The sequence below is a fragment of the Oreochromis niloticus genome, linkage group LG1 (genome assembly GCF_001858045.2).
Source record: "Oreochromis niloticus isolate F11D_XX linkage group LG1, O_niloticus_UMD_NMBU, whole genome shotgun sequence".
Lineage (NCBI taxonomy): Eukaryota > Metazoa > Chordata > Actinopteri > Cichliformes > Cichlidae > Oreochromis > Oreochromis niloticus.
Genome location: NC_031965.2, coordinates 18813580 through 18838230, shown reverse-complemented (window position 1 = coordinate 18838230; position 24651 = coordinate 18813580). Strand labels below are relative to the sequence as shown.

General features: G+C 40.0%; 1 protein-coding gene across 1 annotated transcript; it reads left to right on the top strand.

The window, feature by feature from the left end:
- The first annotated feature begins 361 nt into the window (after positions 1-361).
- On the top strand, positions 362-24130 carry strc1 (stereocilin 1). Its single transcript, XM_005466956.3, has 29 exons — positions 362-421; positions 2017-2712; positions 2833-2857; positions 3257-4592; positions 4913-5743; positions 7659-7727; positions 7814-7924; positions 8051-8205; positions 9705-9891; positions 10594-10709; positions 11353-11482; positions 11581-11763; positions 12313-12351; positions 12459-12653; positions 13655-13795; positions 14264-14325; positions 14466-14601; positions 14701-14789; positions 14931-15066; positions 15984-16180; positions 17611-17701; positions 18004-18175; positions 20012-20187; positions 20333-20488; positions 20642-20784; positions 20879-21027; positions 21228-21325; positions 21820-21970; positions 23209-24130. Exons 1-29 carry the CDS (start codon positions 379-381, stop codon positions 23301-23303), a joined length of 6108 nt encoding a protein of 2035 aa, XP_005467013.3. The 5' UTR covers positions 362-378; the 3' UTR covers positions 23304-24130.
- Positions 24131-24651: the final 521 nt, after the last annotated feature.

Genomic DNA, 24651 nt, shown 5'->3' with positions numbered 1-24651 from the left:
TAATGCAACATTTTGGCTGTGCCCATTGCTTAAATCCCTTCTGCTTTTCACAGCCCTCATTTCACACCTACTTTTTCCCCTTTACCAGTGTCCTTAATTACGCTGCTTTCAGACCAGGTGTAGAGTTGCAGGCTGACACTGAAGTGAAGAGTCTGCAGCTTCTTTGAGCACAGCGGCATGGAAGAAGGATCAAAGATCAAATCCTAAGGAGGTTTAATAAGTTTTCAGCAGAGACAGACATTATAGTGTTAGCAGTTATGAAAACTGTTCTCTGGCCTGTTCTCTCAGCAAAGCTAATTATTTTCTCTTCATCAACAAAAAGGATTTAACAGAAACTTTTCTGACGGGGTTTCCTGCTTACATTTCAGGACATTTACAATGTGGTCAGCACTAGCTGCTTGCATTGTGTGCATCTTATTTGGTGAGTGCAAAATACCGTTTTTAAAAAGCTTTTAGGCAGTCTTAATTTTAAAAAATAAAGTAAGTTGTTCCTCTAATGTAGTATTACGTGATAAATAAGTCACAAATTGAATTAAAAATAATCAGTTAATTTAGCATTATTAACTTCAATGATAGAAAGTCTTGATTTTTCCACTATACGTGTCATGTATCGCATGAATAGTAAACTTGATTGTTGTTCCTCAATCATAACAGAAATCAGTATTTCTTTCCTACGAAGCAACAGAATCATTTTCTATGATATTTTTCCCTTTGTGATACAGTTTTGGTCAGAGGTTTTTATCCGCAGGTCATGGTTCTTCTGAGCTTTTAATGATTTTGTTGAGTGGTTCTTTTTCCAGACTGGAATAATTGTACAGCATACATCTTTAAAAAGCAACAACAACAAAAAACCTATTATTCGTTCACAAGTTTGGATTTATTTTGTTTTTTCTCTTTTCCACACAAGGTCAAAAGGATACATACAGGTTCAGATACATACACTCACTTCTTTTAATACGTGATGCTGAAGGCTCTATGGGGTCTTTTAACTTGACAAGACCAGGGTGTATTAACATCTCATTACTGATCATGATTGAATAGAAGTGGTAGTTTTTCTTTGGCAACATAAAAAGGATTTGTTTGACAGCACTCACTGGGCTGGCCAATAATCAGAACAGTAGGAAAGTCCAAGGAGCTCAGTGAAAATCTAAGGAGACATTTCTAAACAACTGCAGATTCCACGATCATCAGTTGAAATAACTGTACATAAATACAAGTTTTTAAGATGTGTCTCCACTTTGCAAAAGTCTGAAAGAAGACCCAAACTGTCACATTCAGATGAGAAAAAATTTGTTAGGATGTTCAGGAACCACCACAGCTCAAGCCAGCCAGGAACTGGAAACTGCCTAATGTCTATGACAAATACTGAGCTGTTTGGCCACAGTGACGAGAGGTATGTTTGGAGGAGTATACAGCTGGAATTATGCCACAAGCTTATTCATGGCCGCCAAAAACATCTGGTCAAGGTGATATTTCTTAAAGAAAATTCAACCAAATAGTAGTGGGGCTGTATGTATACATTTGAGCCTATATATGTATGCATTGTGTAATTTTGACCCTGTGTGACTTTGAGAAAATTCCAAATAACTTCAAGCTTGTGCACCGAACTCTTGTTTTTTCAAGTCACTAAAGAGGTTTGCTGTACAATCATTCCATCCTGAAAAAAACAGTTCAAATAAATTATTTAAAGCCCCCAAAGTACCATGACATTCAAGCCAGTGAACGTTTGCCGACAGTTGTAACTGTAAAACTGTTTTTTTGTTGTTTTTTATTTTAAATTGTCTATATTGTCTATTTTTGTACCTAACATTCTGTTTATTGTAGCCTTGTGTACAGCGCTTTGTGACTGCCTGTCTATGAAAAGCGCTTAACAAATAAAATTTACTTACTTACTAAAAGAGGCTTCAGACATCAATTAGAGTAAGAGCTTGCTGAATATATAAAAATAACACAAAAATAAAATAACACAATGACCCTCTTTCTTTTTTCTTTCTTTCTTTTCTTCTCTCTGTTTAGCATCAACAGGAATCATATGTGATGTCAAGCAAGCGGGTTTGCAACCCAAATTAATGCAAAGAACCACAAACCAGACTCCTGTTGAGGGAACCAAGTTAGAAGAAGATATCCAAAAAGTTATTGCTCAAATCCACTCTCTATCTAATGGAGATACACGCAGCTTCAGCTCCTCTACCACAGGAGCAGGTTTTGACTTAAACACATATTATGGTGCCCTGGTGAACTTGTACAATATTTTTCAGCCACTGCTGAGAGAAAACTTCTTAGATGACCTTCCCAAAATAACAATTTGCATTCTGTCCGGGAGAGATGACTGTGGGCTGGAGGCAGAGCTGACAAAGACCGTGTCTCTGGAGTTAGCGAAACCACTGCTGACTTTTTTGACATCTCTGAGGTTGCAGACATGCTCTTCGCTGACCACCGATGAAGAGTCAGGCAGCTTCTTCAGGACCTACCTCAGGATGGGGGATTCAGCTGCGTTCAGTGGTTTCCAGGAGACATTTATAAACATATTGTCGAGTCTTTCTCTCTCTAAAAACTTAATAAATGTGTTAGGTGGACTCATAGATGCAACAGTAACATACACCTTAAAGTTTGTGGCATTATTGATCCAAGTACCAATGGACTACACCAGAATAGCTTTACAGTTTGGAACAAAAGTCCCAGTTTTAGATGAAAAGGAGACCTGTCGACAAGGTAAAGCATTAAAAAAAATACTTGTATTGTTATATTATGTAATTTTTTTGTATTCCAGATATTATTATTATGAATTCTTCTACAGTTTTATGCTAATTAGATTTCCTGTGTGTTCTCCAGGAGACCTCAAGCAGCTCATTATGTGGTGAGTCATTAGTAAAATTTGCATAAACTTCATCTTTAAGCTGCCCTGTGGAGCTTTTTAACTACATCAGCACCACAGGGCAATGCTTTTCCTTCTTTACAAAACAAGGTTGCTGATAAAGCAGGAAGAATTACTGCTGTGAGTCATATAATAATCCTTTGAAAGTGCCGGCTGGACACGTTATGTAAGTGTTTTATGCCTCAGTTAAAATTCCCCACAAGATGGATGTAGACACTAAACTTGTAAAGCGCCACTAGATCTTTTTACCATGACTTATACCAGTCAGGCACAACATTATGACCACTAACAGGTGGAATGAATAACACCAATGATCTCTTACATTGTATTATATTTGATGTATAAAATGTACAATAATTATTAAATTCCTGTTTTGTTCAGGGGACTTAAGAACAATGTGAGCTGGTCTTTGAGTACATCACTGATCGATATCCTCCTGGACATCTTCCTCCCTCAAGATCAGTCAGCATTCATGCATCCAGGACCCGAATGCCAGACACCTCCCAGTGCTCCCTCCCAACGCAGCATTTCATATGCAGAAAATAGCACTATGAATTATTATGACACCCTGTGTGATAGCTACAATCTGGCCACCATCAACGACACAATGTGTGCTGACATCCTCTCGAGTTCAGGAGTAGAGTCTTCCACGCCTGTGATCACATTTTGCGAGGCTCTAAGCTCCCTCAGCTCCAACCAAATTAAGAATGTGTGGAGCAACATGTGTTATGTTATTCAAACACTGGCTTCTCCACTTGTCAGCAGGTCATCTGACTGCAGTTTTGACAATGCAGGGCCGGCCCCTGCCGCCACCCCTCTCCCTAAACCTCGTCGAGTTGCCAGGGAAGCCTCCAACCTCAAACAACTTGCATGCAACTACAACGACTGGTTGCAAAATGATGTGGACCCTGTCCTTGTGTCACTGTGCAGTGACAATGAACATGTGGAGTTTGTGAAGCAGGTCTGTAGCAATGCTGTGTTGATGCGGAAGCTGCTCTCTGACAAGATGAACAGCTGGTTGTATGGATACTGTGCTAACTCCTCTGCAGACCACAGTTACATGGTCAGTGAGTTCTGCCAGTATGACCAGTGGCTTAACAAATTCACAAACATGGTGGATACCTCCCTGCTGGTGTTCTGCATGAGCCTCGACAGTGTCAGACTGACCGAACTCATCTGTGAGAACACTGGCTTCTTTATGTTTATAATGTCTAACCCTGAAAATCTTCAGTTCATGCCTAACTGCACAAACGTACCTCCTCCACTGCCAATCCCTGGCTTGGATATGCAGTTAGATTTTTGTCACTACTCTGAGTGGCAAGAGATGGAAATTACCAAGGATCTTTTGGCAATGTGCATCCGCCTCGACCAGAGCGGTTTCACTAAAAAGGTTTGCTCTAATGCAACGTTTCTGAATAACCTCCTTCTTAATTCACAAAATACCTGGCTTGAGGAACACTGCCGCACCTCTCTTAGCTTTCCACCCCCCGAGCCTACACAGGCCTTCAACATTGCAATGTGGTGTAACTACAATACGTGGGGAGAACAACAGGTGGACGATTCGGTGGTCGGACTTTGTTGGCAGAACGATCAGATTGCTTTTCAGAAGAATGTCTGCTGCAAGCAGTCTGTGTTGGAAAAGCTGCTGCAAAATCCTCTGAACAAATGGCTTACATCAGTCTGCAGAGACATGGAGGAAATAACCGTACCACCTCAGGTGGGTGTTTTACCTGGCAAGAATGAACATATAAAATCTAATTGACAAGCACAAAAAAAGAAAGAACTGTTATTTTACTCTTATGTAGTAAAATAAGTCTGCACGAGTCTCTTATAAACAAAATCATCCCATTATATCCCAAAGTCTGAACATTTCTGTTCTGAAATCTGAACCTACATATTCTTATCCACTCGTGCATTTTGTATCTTTACAGAAAAAAAATAAACTAAAGATGACAGCATTAATTGCATATACACCAGTAAAGCCATTTTCTAACTGTTTTTATTCTGATGTTGTGTTCACCATAAATGGTACCGTAGGCGTGCAAGTACTCTGACTGGACCCGTCCCATCATAGTGGACATGACTGAGGTGGCTCTCTGTGCTGAGATGGACCCACTTAACTTTACCTCCAAAGTCTGTGCCAATAATACAGTCCTACAAAACCTGCTGGCCAATCAGGACAACACCTGGCTAATAGAGCACTGTGCCAACTACTCAAAAGACCCAGGGCCATCTTCTAATAAAAGTGTGGAAGGAGGAGGCGTGACTAAACAGTGTCAATACTCCAGCTGGATCACATCTCCACCAGATGCTGCACTCCTGGCTCTATGCTGGGAGAATGATCAGACCAATTTTTTCTTATCCATTTGCCCTAATGACGGTCTTCTCCTGTTTCTGTCCCGTGAGCCGTGGAGCCAGTGGGTGAACAAGATGTGTACCACCTACACCAGCTATACCACTGCCACCACCACCAGCAACAATAGCAACAACAACACTAGCACCACTACGGACCCTAATTTTTGCCTAGCAAGAAATCTGGTGAAGGAGTTCAACTGGAGCTGCTCTACCATCTTCGCTTCAGCCTGTCAGCCGTGTGCCACTCAGAATATGGTCCTGCAGACAGTAGTGCGCTGTTGGGTGGACAGTGTGCGGTCCAGGATGGTGGATCTGCTGACTCCACCTGTGGCTAGAGCATTGGAGCAGGCAGTCAGCACCACTGTGGTTCTCCTGTTATCCCTGGAGGAGGTTCAGCTCACCCAGTGGCATGTCACCGAGACAATACGTCCAAGTGTGCTAAAATCTGTGGTCAACTATTTCAAGCTGGAGGACAACTCTGACAACAAGAGAGTCTTACTACAGTGTTTTGGGGTAAGTGGTTCTTTCATGCACTCGTGTGGATTATCAGTAGTGTAGTAGAAGATACTCAGTAGTGGAACAAGTAGACAGACCAAAGGTTTAGAAATGCTCAAGAAAGGTTCTTTGCATTTTGTTCATGTTAATGTATTACAGTTGGTGATATATACAGTTTTTCTGTGTTTGTGGAGCTGGTAAAGGCAGAGACATGACTAAAGTACTGTGTATTACCTCCACCAGTGTTGTACTGAAAACATGTAGGCCTTTGGACCTTTGACGTCTTCTTTGAGGTCAAATAAGGTCACCTTTAAAAATACACTTAAAATTTTGTCGCCTTTGTGTGTACTGGAAACATGCTCATTTCACCCACCTTTGCTCATTCAAGAATTTAAAAGGTGCCCAACCCAAGGACTGAACCTGCCTTGTGTCTACACATAACTTAGCATCAATGTTAAATAGCGTTTTAGGCACTTTGTTACTAACAGCCTGATACAAAAATTGATCTGCTCACATTTTTTTTAGTACAATACAGGTATAAAATTTTATTTTTCCACCAACAAGGTGATTCTTAAAGGGGAATTAGCCAGAAACTTGGCATATCTGTGTGTCCCTAAAACAACTAAAGTGAAAAAGTGGAGGACAGAAAAAGAAGTGGCAGGCCTAAAAACTATCTACAGGTTGTGATATGTGAAAAATCACAATCTTAAGAAATGTGAAAAAATCCAGCAAAAACCTGACAAACTTCCTAAGAGATGCATCTGGCCCTTCAGGTCTTGTGTCAGGTTCTTGTTGGCTTTTTTTCAGTGGAGGCTCTGTCATAGTTTGGAAGTCCATTTCGATCAGTGGTATTTGAGATCTTCAGATTTTGATCCACCATGCAACACCAGGCGATCGAGGTTCAGGGGTTTGGGAAGCTCATCTTGTAACCGGAAGGTTGCCGGTTTGATCCCCAGCTCTGTCTGTCTTGGTCGTTGTGTCCTTGGGCAAGACACTTCACCTACCGCCTACTGGTGATGGCCAGAGGGGCCAATGGCGTGATATGGCAGCCTCGCTCCTGTCAGTCTGCCCCAGGGCAGCTGTGGCTACAACTGTAGTTTGCCTCCACCAGTGTGTGAATGTGAGAGTGAATGAATAGTGGAATTGTAATGTAAAGCGCTTTGAGGGTCTCGAAAAGCGCTATATAAATGCAATCCATTATTATTATTACCATCTGGAAAGTATCTGATTGGCAAGGACTATTCTGGAATTTTCTGCCATAACAATGATCCCAAACACATAAAACATGTAAAAACATACCTCGATAGAAAAAAATCCCTATAAAAAAACCTCATAAAAAATGAGGTGTGGCTAAGTATTGCCCAGTACTAACGCATATGTACTATGTTGATTTCTGCAGCTATTTCTATTATCATATTATTGAACTGTCATCATTACATTGATCTATAGTCTATGTAGTTTTTTTTGGTGGTTTGAGATAATTTGCTGTGCTCTGTTTTGCTTTGAGGCTCAGCGAGAGTCTGTTAGTCAGTGAGAGCTGGTCGAGTATATTTTAGGACTTTTCTCGGAAATTTACTCTGTAGATTAATCAGAGCGTAGTGTCAGTAGAGATTCACCTCATCTTTTATTCAGAAAGACTCAATCTGTTTCTGTGTAGTTCCGTTCATTGGCTTTATCATTCATCTAATTATTCATCATATCACTTACCATTAGCGTCATTTGACCTTCGGTGTACAGCCGGCCTACAGCTGGTGTCCAGTTACACTTCTGTCACTGATATCCAGATGATGAGTCTCTTCCTCTGGGTGTTAATCTCTCCTGACTCACAACTGATTTGACACTTACAATAACGTGTCAAAGGGGACAATTGTATTATATGTGTCTGATGCTCCTTCTATAAGTGCCATTATAGCTGCATATTTCCCTTCTGTAGACGGTGCTAAGCAGCCTGCTGCAGACGGGAAGAAACCTGCAGAACACTGACGAAATGCTTCTCATTAAGGTAAGATATGTTGTATAATAATACTAATGCGTATTGGCAAAATATCCAGCATGTGTTTATTGTTCACATTCTTTCCACATGTGCAGGCGTACTTCAATTTATCGCTGAGCAGCCTGAGGCCAGTGCTCAAAGAAGCTCACAATCACACCATCAGACTCATCCTTCAGTACTACGCCAGTGTCAAAGACACACTGCAGGTGAATAAGACCAACACCACATCCGCCTTTTAATTTCCCTTCCCAGAAGTCTTAGTTGTCAGTTTATCTGTTGTATCTCTTTGACATACAGTTTTCTGTCTCACATTGTTTTCTTCTGTTTGCTAGTTGCCCAATGAGTACCTGTCCACCATGGTGTCAGAGATACTGCAGACCCACCTGGTAAAAGATGTTACACTTTTCCCTGAGCTGGCTCCAATGCTGACTAAAGCCAGCCCAGCTGACATCCAAGCTTTGCCTTCCTCGCAGAACAACATCAATGTGTAAGTGATGGAGTTTCTTTACTAATGAGCCCACTACTCATATTATGCATCTAAACATTATTATTTTCGTAACTTACCACATGTGAGGGATTAAAACGTTGTCTCTGGTTCCTGAAAGGCTAACATTTACATTTTGTTCTTGTGAATATCTTGGAAGTAGGGCATGTTTTACTGGACATAATTTTAAACCAACACTATGAATTTTGACTCTAACTTTGGCTATGTTGAACCCTTACAATAGTATGTCCACACATGGCCACTTTATCAGGTACAAATTTGCAGGTCTTGATTGGACCTCCTTTAGAACGACCTTAATTCTTTGTGCCATAGATTCAACAATGTGCTGAAAACCTCCCGCAGAGATTTTAGTCCTGATTAATGTGATAAAATCACATAGTTCCTGCAGATTACATTTGGCTGCACATCCGTGATGTGAATCTCCTGTTTTACCACGTCTGAAAGGCGTTTTACTGGATTGGGGCCAAAGTGTGCTGAGAAAAGGTTCCTCACACCATTACACCACCACCACCATGATGACCTTACCATCTTAGCAGAACTTAAGACTTATCCTATCTTCTATTGTCTAATTTTGGAGAACCCATGTAACTTGTGGCCTCAGTTTCCTGTTTGTAGGCGACATTAGAGGGACTCCTTCGCTGGCTTTGAACTGCAGCTGGTCATTCTGACCAGGCTTACATGGCTAAGCGTTCTGAGCTGTTCATTTACATTAAGAAGCAGCTGAACATGTGAGGCTATTAAAGTGGCTCATGAGTCAATGATTGGAAAAGAAAAATAGCATAATAGGTGTGAAATTTAAAACCATCCATTCTTATTTTCAGGTTAGGATGAGGTGCTTTTACTCAAAGAGATTGGTCATGCTTTGTATCATTTTACTTTGCTCATTGCTGAACATTCACTGAGATACATTTCAATATATTTTTCTTCCCTGTGAACATGCCTCTGGGATCTGAATTAAGTCAGAAGCGAAATGATGCATTGCCATGGAGAGTCCAGAGCATCCATTATACATTGTAAATAATGTAATGCAAGCTGGTTCACAGAGTAGATCTTAATCCAGATAACACTTGTTTTCTTTGTTGGAAAATCATTTTCTTGCTGTAAGAAATCTGCATCTTAAATATGCACCTGTAGGATATTTAACCTAATATATAATAATGAGACTGGAAAAAAAGGGGAAATGGTGTTGGAATGAATTTAATCATTAGGCTGCTATTATACTTTGATTTTTATATGACTTAAACTTAGGAGATTTGAAGTGTCTGTTAATGAGCTTTAGGCCTGTTCAGGCCTTTTTGTACCTTTGTAAGAATTTTAATATCTTTTTTCTAAGTCAAGCTAAATTTAATGATGCCAGGCTGTACTATACTATATGCAGTAATTCAAAGAAGGTCACATATAAGTAAGTTTATTATTATTATTTTTTAAATCTTCGGCAGAAAGTTCAAACAAACCTTATTATTTTAATGTTTTTGCTCCAGTCGGGACAAAATTAATGAAATCTTAAAGAGCATGACCCCGGACCAGCAGCAGGCCTTTGGATTGTGGTACAGCAAAGCATTGTCCCCCTCCAACATCACCAGAGGTCAACAGTCGCTCATCAGGGACACAGGAAACCTGATCGCCTACCTGCCCTTCCAGAACTTCCAACACCTCTCAGCTGCTCAGGTAACGGCCCTCTGAGCTCTGACACCTGGCAGGGAAACTTGAGAAGCAAGCAGCGAGTTGGATCAGTCCCAGGGCAGAACACAGCCACTTGTCACACGCTGGTCAAAAGAAAGCACAGACTCATCTGTCTCTGTCACTACTCTGGGTTTTATTCTAGGGGCCAGTGTTCAATAAGTAATATTGGGAAAACATGAATTAGGAATGAGGATGGCTACTGATATTTCAATACTAAAGTAAGAATAAATAAAAGGTTTTAAAGGAATCGTTTCAAACTTTGCAAAACAAAATGAGAAAAAACGTTTGTTTTGTGTGAGTTTCTTAAAAGCTTTGAGTTTGTTAACTTGTTAGCATTAGAGGTGCACAAATATGTTATACTATAGAGGCAAGGAAGTAAAGAAACATACCTTTCCAAAGGTTTTACTATAATTTACCTTGGATGGTTTGCACCGCTAATTAATACAACATATATACAAATATTTCCTTCCATTTAGTCTGAATTTAAAAAGGCAATGGGCAAAGGGGAAACATACATGTTTGTCTTTCAGCTAATCCTTGTTTAAAGTGCACTGCATGCAGTCTTTTTATCCTCAAATTTTACACTGTTCTGTATTTTTCTTTCCTTGTCACTATATTGCAAAATGTATTGGCCCATTTTTAATACATAATTGTGATATGTCACTTTTGTAATGCTTTCATCGGCAGCTGCTTGATGGGCTGGATGTGTTGCAGAGAAACACCCTCACTCCACTAAAGCAGGAATTCGTAGCACAAAAGCTCATCAGCACCTACAGGAACCTGACAGCTCAGGACTTTTCCAGGTTGGGAATGACAATAGGAAGGCATTTCCAACATTTTCTTTCCATGTTTTTATTTTTTTTAATCATAGATAAAACCTGACAGAACACAGTCTGTTAATGCATGCTTAATAATCCAGGAAAGGAAATAAATCCCCCAAAAGTTTCAGCTGTATGCAGCATTTTCAGCAGGGGAAACATTTCTTTATCTCATCCAAGTGAAATCGCTGAAGATGTTCTGGGACAACAATAATTAGTTTTGATGTAATTTTGCTGGATGATCTTTTTTAGGTGCATTTTGAACCTTTTATTTTATTAATATTTCTTAATAGTTTGCCATACATACAAACTATTTGCTTGACTTCCAATCCTCATAACTAGATTTGCTTTATTTGAATAAAGCATCATTTACACATAATATTAAAATTTCAAGGTCTGTTGTAAAGTTGTTTAAAGTATCTGACAGCATGTGTACTGATGAGTTAGAAATGCCTTGGTTTCTTGTTGTTATAGAAACCTTTAAAAATACCACAGAAACCTTTAAAATAAACAATCAAACCAATTAAAAAACTAAGATCTTTCTTTCTGGCTTGAAAATAAATACATGTAACATTTTGGCAGGTGTTTCCTGTGTGTGTGTTGTTAAAATATTGCTTTGTAATTTCAGGCTGGGTAGTATCACATGCCTGGCAGACCCAGCAGATCTCTATGTTTATAAAGGCACCGAGGCCTTCAGGGTGATCCGGGAGAGTATTATGAACTGCACACGCAAAGGGCTCCGTTTGCCAAGCGACCTGGTAGGAACAGAACTCATGTGCACTTCCGTCACTGTTTTTTTAAATGTATGCTTTCATGTAATAATTGCTCTTTTTGTTTGTCTTAACTTTGTTGGCAGGTTTTCAATATTTTACTGAACACCACCGAGCTGCAGGTGCCGTCTGCAGTCCCTGCTGAGCGCCTGGCAGAGATCGCGCTCCTCCTGCCCTCGCTGGGCGTGACTTTCCTGCAGGGTCTCTCTACAAATCAGCTGCTTTCTGTCCTCCCCACCCTGAACTCTATTCCATTCAGTCCTGCACAGGTAGAGGAGTGAATTAAACCTGAAATCTATACTGGAAGCTGGTAACCACAGTCATCATCTGTAATTGGTGCAATTTTCTTTCTTACTAGCCAACTGACTCTTTTTTTTTCCAAGGCCTAGTTTCAGTGAGTGGGGGGTTTGGTCAAGTGTACAATCATGTGTTTGCAGTAGATGGTTGGATTTCATAGCAGCTGGTGGGAGTTTTATATCTTGGGAACAGATGACAGCCTGGCAGGCTGTCTCCAGCACTGGTGACAGGCCTCATGAAGAAAAGACCTGAGCTTTACTTCATCCTCTGCTCTCATCTGAACTGAGGCCTTTTGCTTTTTCCTCAGCCTCACAGCTGTTGGTTTCATATGTCTTTAAGGAGTCTTGCAGAGAAGTAACATCTTCAAAGTTACACATTGTTTGGGCCATTTTGACCGAAACAGTTGTGTGAACAAGTTTTTCTAAATCCCACAAGACTTTCATATTTTAGGAAACGGTGAATTTAACCAACATGTTGATGAGGTGTTTGAATGATTACTTTTTTTGTTTTTAATGTTTCAGGCAGCTGTAATAGTAGACAAGCTGTCTTCAGTCAATGGAGTAAGTTATTTTGTAAACTCATCACAGTTTGAAGTGAGTTCAGTTATTGTCTCTGTATTTTGGGGCCTGACACTCACATCGTCATCATCTCCCTCCCTGCTGCCCAGTTTATCCCAGACCGGCTGGGGGAGCTTGGCTCTCTCATTGTAGGAGTGAAGACAGAAACACTGCTGACGCTTACATCTGATAAACTGCTCTCAACCCTTGTTGCTATTTCCCAACACACACAATGTCTCTGTCTGCTTGACAGAAAAGGCCTCCTCCTCCCTCCACAAGCCAATGCTATAGCCACCAAACTCTGGGTAAAACACACACACACACACACACACACACACAGTAAAAGTCAAAGTTTAATTTGAAGAAATACATTGTATTTGTAATTTTGCTTTTATTATAGCCATGTAATTGACTTTGAAAATTAAAGGTTTACTCTTTTCTGTCTCCTCCTTAAGTTCAAACAGGGATCTTTGGGCTCAAATCGAGGGGTTCAAAATGTGGGTTTACATGAGGGTGATGGACAACTTGACAGATGAGGTCTGGAAACTGTGATGTTTGCGGATTACATTGTGATCTATCGTGAGAGTAGGGAGCAGGAGGAAGAGAGTCTGGAGAGGTGGGGGTACCCACTGGAGAAAAGAGGAATGAAAGTTAGTAGAAGCAAGACAGAATACATGTGTAAAAGCAAAGCTGCATGAAGGTGAAGGTAGATGAGTTTAAATACCTGGACGGTGCACAAGCAAGGTGAAGAAGAGAGTGCAGCCAGGGTGGAGCTGGTGGAGATAAGTATTGAGGGGTTATTTGTGACAGAAGGAAGCAGCAAGCATGAAAGGGAAGGTTTACAAGATGGCAGTGAGAACTGCTGATGTACGGTTTGGATATAGCTGTACTAATAAATAAAAACACAGGAGGGTGATGGCGGAGTTGAAGATGCTTAGATCTTCATTGGTAGTGACCAGAATGGACAAGATTAGAAATAAGTACATGAGAGGGACAGCTCAGGTTGAGCATGTTGGACTAAAAGTTAGAGAGGCAAGGCTGAGATGGTTCAGACAGGTGCAGAGGAGGGAAAGCGGATATACTGGCCAAAAGATCTCAGGCAGGAGGAAAAGGGGAAGAACACAGAGAAGATTCATGGTAGTGCAGGAGGACGTGGAGAACTCTGGTGTGACAGAGGAGAATGCTAGGGACAGGATTAGATGGAGGCATTGGCACCTCCTAAAGAGAGCAGCTGAAAGAAGAAGAATGTATCTGTGTCAAGCACCTGCTGCAATGCTTTGTGTTATCTTTACTGTGTTTAAATCAGGGCTTCCCAGAGGTGGTCATCTGGTTGAACGATGTAGCTCCTTTGCTCGGCTGCACACCCCTAATCAGTGTTCTTCCAAGGAAACGTCTACTTGTGAACAGCCTCTCCAATACATCTACAAAACCCTGGAACACGCAGCAGGTATCACAACAGCGCACATCTGTGACATTAGCGCCTGCTTTGCATTACCGCAGAGTGGTAAACAGCTCGGCTTGAATAAATATCAAAGAAAGCTTATGAGTGAAACATTATTAGGAATTCAAAAAGGGGAAAGGAAAAAGGAAGGAAAGCGAAGGAAGTATTCATCTTTATGCACTGTACCTACACTTCTGGTATATGAATATGTAAAAGCTTCTCACAGTGAACCAGAGAGTTTTCTGTTGTGTTTTGATCTCTTCGTGCTTCCTCTTATTGGATATGCTTCCTCTCTGTTGTGAGAAGGTGTGCATGACGCTATCTTGATTAGCTGCTAAATTATTAAGTGAAGAAGCAAACGCAAACATGGCATCATCAGCGACACTGTGAATGGATCAGCCTCTGAATGCAACCGATCATGCAAACCTGCACGTTACCACTACTCCGCCAACACTTTTCCACTTTCTTCCCCAGGCTAAAGGAATTTTCAGAGAGGTTCTTGATACTAACCCAAATATGATCAAACAACGTTTCTTGTAAGTACAGTTAATCTGAGTGACAGATGAATATACAATCATAGCAATTTTCAAAATATATGAACCCCTTTGATGGTTCATGCTCTTATTTTCCAGCAATTTTGCAGCTTTATAAATTAACTATTGCGCATCTACTCTAGGAATCTGGGAACGCTGGGGCAGGGTGTGAGCTGTGCTGTCTTAAGAGATCGTTTTCAGGCAAATCCGTCACTTTCTTCAGTGAGAAGCATCCTGGCCTTGCTCAGGCAGCAGCCTGGTCTTCTGCACACCTCACTGGTAATTACACTTCAATTAATTCCTGACATTTAAGATATTTATGTTAATTCAAGGATCATTAATGTATGACTTCTATTATGTGTCTGTTGTTCTGGACAGAAAAACTGTATAATCGAGGTGCTCTATCACTTTGAGTTCTTCTTTGAACTGCTTGAAGATCTTGGAGTTGAAATTGCGCTTTCGATGCCGTAAGTCCAAAGCTGGCATTATAGTTACTCCATAAGGATTGCATGCCTTTAGTGAAAAATGAGTATGTGTGTAATGCAGGAGACAAACCCTTGTGTACTCTTTGCCCTGAAACAAAAGTCTGGGTGGTTTTGGTCTTGCAGGGTGAGTGCCATAAAAAGGTTTTCCACAGATATGATGAACAGTCTCAGGAGGATGATTAAAGCAGGACCGCATCACTTTCTCCTGCTGTCCCGAACAAAGCAGCTGCTGCTGGTGGATAAAATGGTGCAGAGGTTGGTAAGTAGAGCCTGATTTCCTAATGTCCCTTTTCTGAGGTTCAATGGAAAAGAAGCTACCAAAAGAAGGTAAAAATGGTAGCAGTTATCTGGATTTATTCTTGTGTTTGTCTTAAAATATAATCTGAGCTTCTTCCAAGTTATAGCTAAGACCAAAAACACCCTTAAAATTAGCAACTGTCAATTTACAAAGAGCGGAAAAGTAAGATGGAAGTTTAAATATTCATCCATCATCAGTTAGGAACATAACAACTGCACAGTACTCACCACAGAAATGAGCACCTTGCTAAGATAACACACATCAAAAAAAAGCATCAATGTTTCTTATAGATTCATTTGAGTGTGGACGTCTGTGAGACCAAGTTCAGTAGACCAGATTAGTTTGGAGTCCACACCTCACCCCCGTACAGATACTGTTGAAGGATCTCAAGAGAGTGTATGACACCTTTTAAAGTCTGATCTGCAGGTATCAGAAGTGTTTGTTTGCCGTTACTTCTGTCATAAAAGGTTTCAGCAGTTATTAAATCCATTAGCATGTCGAATTTTGAATGTAAGTAAGTAAAAGGGTTTCATTAAAGAGTATACAGTGCTTCTGGGTTTTTGTTAAATAAATAATGACATGGTGTAATATGTCATGTGTTGTGTAATCCCAGGTTCTAAGACATGGTTAAAAGCTAGTTAGCTTTTTATTATGTCCTAATAAGTAAAACCTTATAATTGACTTATAACTGGCAGAGGGTGTACTTTCTTTTTACCATGAGCATAGTTTAAGTGTTATAATTGAGATGATCAGGATTTTCCAAAGAGTTAATAAATAGTTTTTCTCTGCCATCTTTTAGTTAGTATGGTTTTCTTGTTTCCCATGTCTCTTGAAATATCTTATTTTTTATTTATGTATTTTTTGTGCTTTATTTGCAGGACATGTATACAGGCGTGTTCACGGAGGAGGAGTTCCGTTCGCTTGGCATCATGGCACCGTTTGTGGTAGATGAGGTTTTTATTCAGGTGGACCGAAGGTTCTTCATTCAAAATCTGGATTTCCTCCATGGGCTCTGCTACAGCAGCATCAAGATGGAAATCGTGGCTCGTATTCTCCAAGAGCCTGCTGCCTTTGGGTAACATTACCACAAACCGAACTGTCTGCTGAAAGGAGATACAGTGTTATTCAACATTTATTCAACAAGTGATTCTCAGGAAAGCAGCAAGACCGAGCATCTGTGTGAGCAGTAACGAAAATAAATAAATAAAATTAAAATAAAGATTTGAAATTATAACATGTTACATAGAAAGGTTAAATCGGTCTTTAGGTTACATGAGAAATAATGACAAGAAACAGTATGTAAGAACCCTTTCTGTGGGCAGCTCTTCATTAGGTCACAAGTTTAGAAACACATGTGCGCTAATCCACATTTTGTCTTTTGTCCTGACTGTTTCCTATCAATCCCAACCAGCCGCAGCAGATGGCTTCCCCTGTCCTGAGCCTGGTTCTGCCGCAAGTTTCTTCCTGTTAAAAGGGAGTTTTTCCTTCCCACTGTCGCCCCACTTGTTAGGGAGTCATCTGATTGTCAGAGTTTTCTCTGTGTTATTTTCATTAGAATTGATCTTACAATACAAAACACTTTGAATATAAATAAGAATAAATTAAATTGAATTAATTACAAAAATAATTATAATATTTTGTGTGGTGACTGAGCTCAACTGCTGAAAACTGAATTTAAGGTATATAATTAATTAATTTCTGGCATTTCTACAGCGTCTGTAGCAGTTATGGTGTAGGATTAAGAAAACAAAATATCTTTGCGTTCACTGTAAGGCCGAACCGATATTCCCTTCACTGCACTTCATCTTATATTATGATGTTTTTATGTTGATATGCACTGCTCTTTTTTTTTATATAGATTTGTATTATTAATATTGTATTAAATTGGATCACTATTATAATATTAATATTCCCAAACAATCTAACTTTTGTATCATCAGTCCACAGTTGGTTGGGTTTTTTTTTTTGGCATGTCAACCTTTGTTGCGATCATTAGTTTAGAGGGTTCACATCATTTTTCCAAGCTACATTGTTACTGTTGAAATGATATATTCATTGTGAAAAGGAAGAATGCGATGAGTTCTGTGTTAATCACTGAACTAGACTATTTGTTCAAAAGTGTAAGTTAGATGTGACCATTTTAGGAATGAATTTTAAAACACCGTTGTTCACTTACTTTTTCTTGCCCCTGTATTTATTATGTATTGCCACGTCAGCTGCATCATATTGGTGAGAATTTCAAGAATATGAATTTACCCATAGAATATTTAGTTCACAGAGACATGAATTAATCAGCAAAGTACTCCACAGTACAGTTTTGCTTTGAGCAAAGTCTAACGCAGCAGTTTTGAGAAGTTAGTCTTGAAAGCATGTTTCTTTTAGAGTTTTGAAAAGGAAAAAAAGAAATTTATCTGAAATTATATTTCAGAAGTTTCCTCTGATTGAGGCTTTTCACACAACCTGAGATAAAGAACAATGATAGCATGTTCTTGTCTTCCCCCATAGCCCAGTGCAGAACTGGGACCAGACAACACTCAGTCAGGTGGACCGCTTTCTCTTCTTCCTGACTAAAGACCAACTGCAGCAGATTTCCCTGGTGAGTTTATTGCTGCACTTCTTTCAGTATTTAATACTTAATATTTGAACCCCGAGCCTGAATAGCTCCCCATATTATTATTACTTTTTTCAAAATGCAACACATTCACTGAGTGTCCAGAAGTCCACAGTGGAGCTTTGTGTCAGAACTTGATCCAATGACATGTTAAGCCAGAGCCTGTAAAGAAATCCCTCGGGTGTCACATCTCCAAAAGGTGTCAAGATCAGGTGATGAGGTTGCTGTCTTCCTGTAAACCATTCAAATGTGTGTGTCTGTGTGTGTCTGTGTCTGTGTGCCCGCAGGCATTGATGACTGTGGAGCGAATAGAGAAGCTGTTCATGAGCCACCATCGGTGGGAACGTGGAGACGTCGGGATGCTGTGTTCAGATGAGACTGAGAGGAAGACCATTTTTGAAAGGCAGCAGTTTGTTCTGCAGTTTTTCCTGGGCTTCCTTAAACTAAATCCTCAGTCATGTAAGCCTTACTTTGGTTTCCCAAATTTCTCACAATAACCTTGTATGGTTTTCATCAAATTTGGTGGGATTAAGAATTTCTTCAGTGAATGTACCATGCTCTGCTGCCTTTCAAGTGTCATGAGACATGACATAGACCAATACAAGGGCTCTAGGGAGGAAGAGGTTCATATCAGTCTACAGAAAGCAGACTAGTTTAGTTGCTAGTTGCTAGTTTAGTAGCTTATGTTAGCATATACTCTTGAAAAAAGGTGAAACAGCCAGCGAGGATTTGTCCAAATGGTTACAAATCATTTTTAGATCTGCAAAGAACACCTTTAATAACTTCAATTTAAAAAAAGAAGATATTTTAATTATGTACAAAAGTGTTTCATGATCAACAGTCAAGTTGCCAAGCAGTGAGGAGACATCCACTGTAAAATGTATTTTAATGTAATGCTTCACAAGGAGAGGACTGAGGCTAAAGAAAGAAAAACTGGATCCATGAGAGTAAATGCTGCATTTTATTTGGAACTCAAGGTCCTGAAGTCTGGAGGAAGAGGCAAGCGACACAGAATCCAAGGTGTATGAAGCCCAGTCTGTGATACTCTATAATCTGCTGGTGTTGGTGATGGTTGGTCCACTGTGTCCAAAGTCATCGCAGAGATACCTGAAGATTTTAGGACACTTAATGCTTCCATCTGCTGACAAGCTTAATGGAAATTCAAATTTCCTTTTCAAACTGAACTCAGCACCTACCTGTTCAAACCAAATGCTTTGCTGATTTTGTTATTATTGTGCTCGCCTACCTGACCTGAACCCCACAGAGAATCTGTTATTGTCAAGAGGAAGACGAAAAAAACCCGATCCAAAAATACACACAAAGCTGAAGGCTGCTATCAAAGCAACCTGAACTTCAATAACAATGCAGCAGTGAGATGAGCTGGCTGTTTCCATACCACACTGCGCCCTGCTGCACAAATTTGTGTTTAAGGAGCCCAAGCCAAGAACTGAGTGTTATAAATGAGCAGATTTTTCCAGAATTTAGACATTTCAGTATCGTAAATCTTTCTTTCATTGAGCTTGCATTTCTAATTTTCATGGGCTGAAAGACATAATTAATAATAATCAATTTAACAAAAAAACACTTTCTCAAAAGTTCACTTCCCACATAATTAATATAGAATATATAAAAGTTTGCCTTGTTTTAATTAAAGTAGGAAATTAGGAAAAAAAAACCATCCACCTTTTCTTTCAGCTTTTTATGCTATGTAAAGTCTATATAGTCTGTTATGCAGTCATACTGGGGGGGGGGGCAAAATGAATGAATGAAAAATAGGCAGTGGGGTAGTTAATATAGCTTTGTGAAGCTGTTTATTAAGTATGAATAAGGTAGTAAGTGAATTGGTAATACATCAGAATGATAATGTTTATTTTTTGTTTATAATCCGATCACGTGACCAGGCTTGATGAAAAAAAAATTGTTTTATCCCCTCTAAGTAAGGACTGGAAAATGAACTGAAACAGTGGTCCCAAAAAACTGAGTTATTAACCCAACCATTGTTTTGGGGGACTTGTTATACTTCTAAACATTGATTGCATTATAGTCGTTTGGTACAGCTGAAAGCGCAGTACATTTGTGCATATGAATTTCTTTGCAAATTGACTTTTATAGCAGCAGAACTGATCTTCTAACAGTGAAAATGAGCTTCTTGAATTAAATTGTTCAGAAAGACTTTGGCTAATACTTTTCAGAAAACCAAAAACCTTGACAACTTCAAACTAAGCCATGGTTACATTGCTGACCCATTTTCATAGATAATCTCCTGATCATGTGTTTGTGTGTTTTGCTGGCCAGTGACTCCAATGGTTCCTACTTGTGAGATTTTGCATACAACAGCCCCCTCCGTTTGGCTCTCCAGCAGTTTGACTAGCATGTCTTCATCTGCCTTCTCCAACTGTCTGGAGCTGATGGGTCACGACCCGTTCCTTGCATCCTACCAACGCACTGAAGTGCTCAGGAGAGTCAAACAGGTCAGACTGATTGTTAATCTGAGTCAGTCCAACAAAAACCTCTTACATGTGTTTCATTTGATGATTACCAAAGTTTTCAGGTCTTCATATTGTCTCTGCTCTGTCTTTGCTCCGGGCCTCTCTGTATTAATGCTAATACATGAAGATATATGGCCCAGTCTCCTCCTTCTCCCAGGCTGTCATCTCTCAGCTCGGTGTAATAGCGACACAGCTATCATTAGACGAGCTGAATGCCATTCGACTGACTGAGCGGAGAAGCATTGCCGCTCTGGGCACAGTCAGTGACTGGAATAGCAGACAGGTAAGTACTTTAGTCACTGCAGCTCAAATATTTACATGTTACATCAAAATTGCTTTGTCTTTTGGGCAGTTTTTATTTCATCTGATAAGAATAATACCAGCTGTGGCATTACTGTGCTGTATTAGACTGGTTTATAACTTGTTGTCGTCCTAGCTGGCCACACTGTTTTCTACCGTGTTAAGCTCCACCAAGCAGAATCCGAGCCAGCTTGACTCCAGCACTCTGGTGGCAATGGGATACATTGTGTGTGGCGCTAAAGCCACAGAGATGAGGTCTTTCAATCCTATAGAGCTCAGGTGCGCACAGTATCGGAAAATGCTTAAATTTTTTTTCAAGCCCAGCTTGACACTTGAATTTACTTTGTACTTTGTCTCCCTCTGATGGCTGCAGTAAGGCGGTTCTCAGGCTGGGTCGGCTCAGGCTGTCCTGCTCAGAGGAGCAGCTGCAAGCTCTTGTTGAACTGCTAACCCACAGCCTCGCTTTTGGACTCATGAGTTCCTGGGGCACCGATGTGTTCATTGAGATCGGAGTCCTGGCAGGTATTGTCTATTCATTGTCTTTGCCACATGAATTTTAGATGTACTATGCATAGTCCTACATCTGCCTTAATGTGTGGTCAGGTCAGAGATTTAAATCAAAGACATTTTGTTTTCCTCTATGCTTTGCTGTAAAAGCATTTGATTCATTGATTCTAGCACCCTTTGCTCTGTTTCACTGGAACATTTTGCTTGTTTTTCAGTGGGTATCCCAGACATGGCCATGTCAGCGCTGGTAAAAGAGCAAATTGAGGGAATTGCACCTTTGGCTATCTCAATGATGCCACAAGAAAAGTTTGCTGTGAGTCAAGATTTAATTAAACCAACCATATCATGGGTGTTAAACATAAGGCACGGGGGCCAGAAATGAACCAACAAAGACTCCAATCCGGCCAACTGGACGGCTTTAGAAAATGTGAAGGAGGAAATATTATTTTGGACTTTTAAATGTGTTGTAATAACTTTTACAGCATTTCCTGCTAATGACAAACTCTCCCACAGCAATCCATACTACACCACAGTATATTATGTCAGAGATTAAACTGGTAGTAAACCTTCTTGTCACTGACAGAAAGATTAGTTTCACTGGTCAGGGCCCATTATTGTAATACCAAGGTGAGCTAAACTACACTTAGATATGTGTAAAAAGTACATAATTTTTAGTAACATTTGTTTCTTACAATAAAAAAAATGTATTCCTGTTTTTGCGTCCATCTTGACAAATCTTTATCATGTCTTTAATTTATCTCTCTAAATAAATCCCACCCGCCGTGTTTTTTTTGTTGTTTTCAAAAGGTGGTATTCTCCCAGGAAAAGATTGCCATGTTCTCCTACGAGCAGGCTGTTGCAGTAACTGATAACCAGCGCTCTGTTCTGTCAGACCTCCAGAAAACAGCTCTAGCTATGGTGCTGACACCCTGGGACGATAAGCCTGTAGACTTCAGAGGTAAAACCTGAATCAGTGCTGTCCACTGATGACCATTAAACTTGATTTGTCTTCTTTATGCATTAATCGCTTTATCTGATGAAAATATAATCGCCCTTATCAAAACTCTAACCAAAGTTTTATGCTAGTTTAGGTACATCTTGCTAGTATCAGGTTGGATCCACTTTTGCCTTCAGAACTGCCTTATTTCTTAATTCCTCTGAGATTTTGCTCCATATTGACATGATAGCATCATACAGCTGCTCCAGATCTGCAGACTGCACAATCTCCTGTTCCACCACATCCCAAAGGTGCTTCATTGGATTGAGATCTGGTGTCTGTGGAGGGTGTCTTAGTGCAGTGAGCTCATTGTCATGCTCAAGAAACCAGTTTGAGATGATTTCAGCTTTGTGACATGGTGCATTACCCCGCTGGAACCAGCCATCGGAAGATGGATACACTGTGGTCATAATGGGGTGAACATGACACATCAACAACAATACTCAGGTAGGTGTGCTTAGCTGGTACTAACCTGCCCAAAGTGTGCTACGGAAATATATCTATCACACCATTGGATGACCCCGTGTGAATTTTAGCCTCAGTTTTCTGCTCCTGTTGCCCATTTTTCCACACACTTTGAGCCGCTTAGTACCATGTGAGGATCATTTAAACACCACAGTCTGACTGAGTATTGTTGCTCATTACATCCATCCCATTATGACCACAGTGTACAATCTTCTGATGGCAGCTTCCAGCAGGAGGAGGTCACCAGCTCTCAATCCAGTAGAACACCACTGAGATGTGGTAAAGCTGGAGAGTCGCGTTATGGATGTGCAGCTAACAAATCTGCAGCAACTGTGTGATGCTATCATGTCAGTATAGACCAAAATCTGTGAGGAATTAAGAATTAAGGCAGTTCTGAAGGCAAAAGGGGACCAAACCAGTACTAGCAAGCTACACCTAATAAAGTGACCCGTGAGTGTATAAATTATTACTGTAATTTGACTCCCAAAATCAAGGCTGACGATAGCTGCTGTTGTTTCCTTGCTGGTTTCAGCACTTTATTCTCATTGTACTTGTAGATGTTTCCAGTGTGCTTTCTTTTCTAACATTATCTAACATATGAACATTATGCCTTGCTAGATATGCTATGCATGGATACTCTAGGTGTGGAGAGAGTGCCTACCGTGATATGAATCTGCCTGAACTATATTTTTGCATAGCTCTACATTTGTAATGCTTTTGCTGAATTCCTGCAGGGAGGTCACTGGGGTTGGCGTTGAGCCACAGCCCCCTGTGTCTCTTATCGGGACTGCTGATGCTGCTGACCGTCCTGCTCTGCCCTGACACATGACCTCGTTCACCCCAGCCGAATCAGGAGACCCCCTCTTCTACATGATGATTGTCTGTCTGCACAATGCTGTATTTCTTTGAAATAAACAGCATTTAAAGCTTTCCATACTCTTTTTAGCAACACTGTAATTGATCTTGTATAACTATTACTTTAGCATCAACATTTAGCAGTGAAAGAACAAAGTTTGAGAGAGTAAGAGCTGTTTGTTTTAATCAGCAAATCTATCTAATACCCACAGATCCTAGACTATTTATTTATTTTTGTACAAACCTATCTAAACACTTTACTTTCCCATATATATCCTTCTCAGGGATGCCATACCTAGAAATAATACTTAAAAATGATAAAGGTTAAAATATAATTGTTGTGCAGTTATTACGAAAGAAATCTGTTGCAAATGTACAAAGTTATTTATTTTTGGGGAACTATAGATTTATGTGAGTAATAGTGATAACACTTTCTATATATCTGTCTATTTTGAGTTATCTTGATTACAAAACAATACCTAGTAGGGCCTGATTGTACTAGTATTGATCAACTTTGGTCTGTTGTTGCTGTGAGTTTTGTACTGTTGTGCACACTTTGTGGTGTGATTAAAATGACTCTAAATGATCAATAAACTGAACCAATCTACCTCTGATTGGCTCTTTTTATTGCTTGTTATTGTTGTAGTTTTACCCACAGCTCTGTTCACCATTCAAAAAGCATTTGACACTACAGATGACAGATTACTAAAGATAAAGCTGGAGATAACGGTATCAAAGGGGTGGCACATTCCTGGTTAAATAGTTACCACACTGATAGATACCACTGTGTGCAAATAAATAATAACTCTGGTTTCATTGTGAGGTTTTTTTTCTGTTTATACCGTAGGAAAAAAAGGTTTGGAATAGCTTCTGAATGTAGTTGAAATTATCAATAAATCACAGCTATCATATTCAGTAACAGGCAAATAAGGAATGAAGTCAAAATTATGATCACTGATGATGAAACAGAAAGAGTGTATGAAACTAGATTTTTTGCAATGGGTAACTGGATACTAATCACATTTGCAAGGGTCGTATAAAGAATTCCTTTTCTTCTTTCGGTTGCCTCGTTTAGGGGTCGTACATCACTCTTATTTTTAAAAATGGGTGCTAGTACACTTCTTCTCCATCCCCCAGGGATCCTCTCACTCTCTAATCTGGTCCACTGCCCCCTCTCCCGGATGTCTCCTCCACAGTTATGTCATCTGGACCAACTGCCTTTTCACTCTTCATCCTATTTATAGTTTTCCTTGCTTCCTCATTCACTGCCCTCCATCCATCCTCAACTTTCTTTCATTTTCGTCATTCATGAGCTCCTCAAA

Coding starts and splice junctions, on each gene's coding strand:
- strc1 (XM_005466956.3), top strand. CDS start 379: ATGTGGTCAGCACTAGCTGCTTGCATTGTGTGCATCTTATTTG. Junction 422..2,016: donor CATTGTGTGCATCTTATTTG/GTGAGTGCAAAA, acceptor CTCTCTGTTTAG/CATCAACAGGAATCATATGT. Junction 20,188..20,332: donor TGCTCAGGAGAGTCAAACAG/GTCAGACTGATT, acceptor TAATACATGAAG/ATATATGGCCCAGTCTCCTC.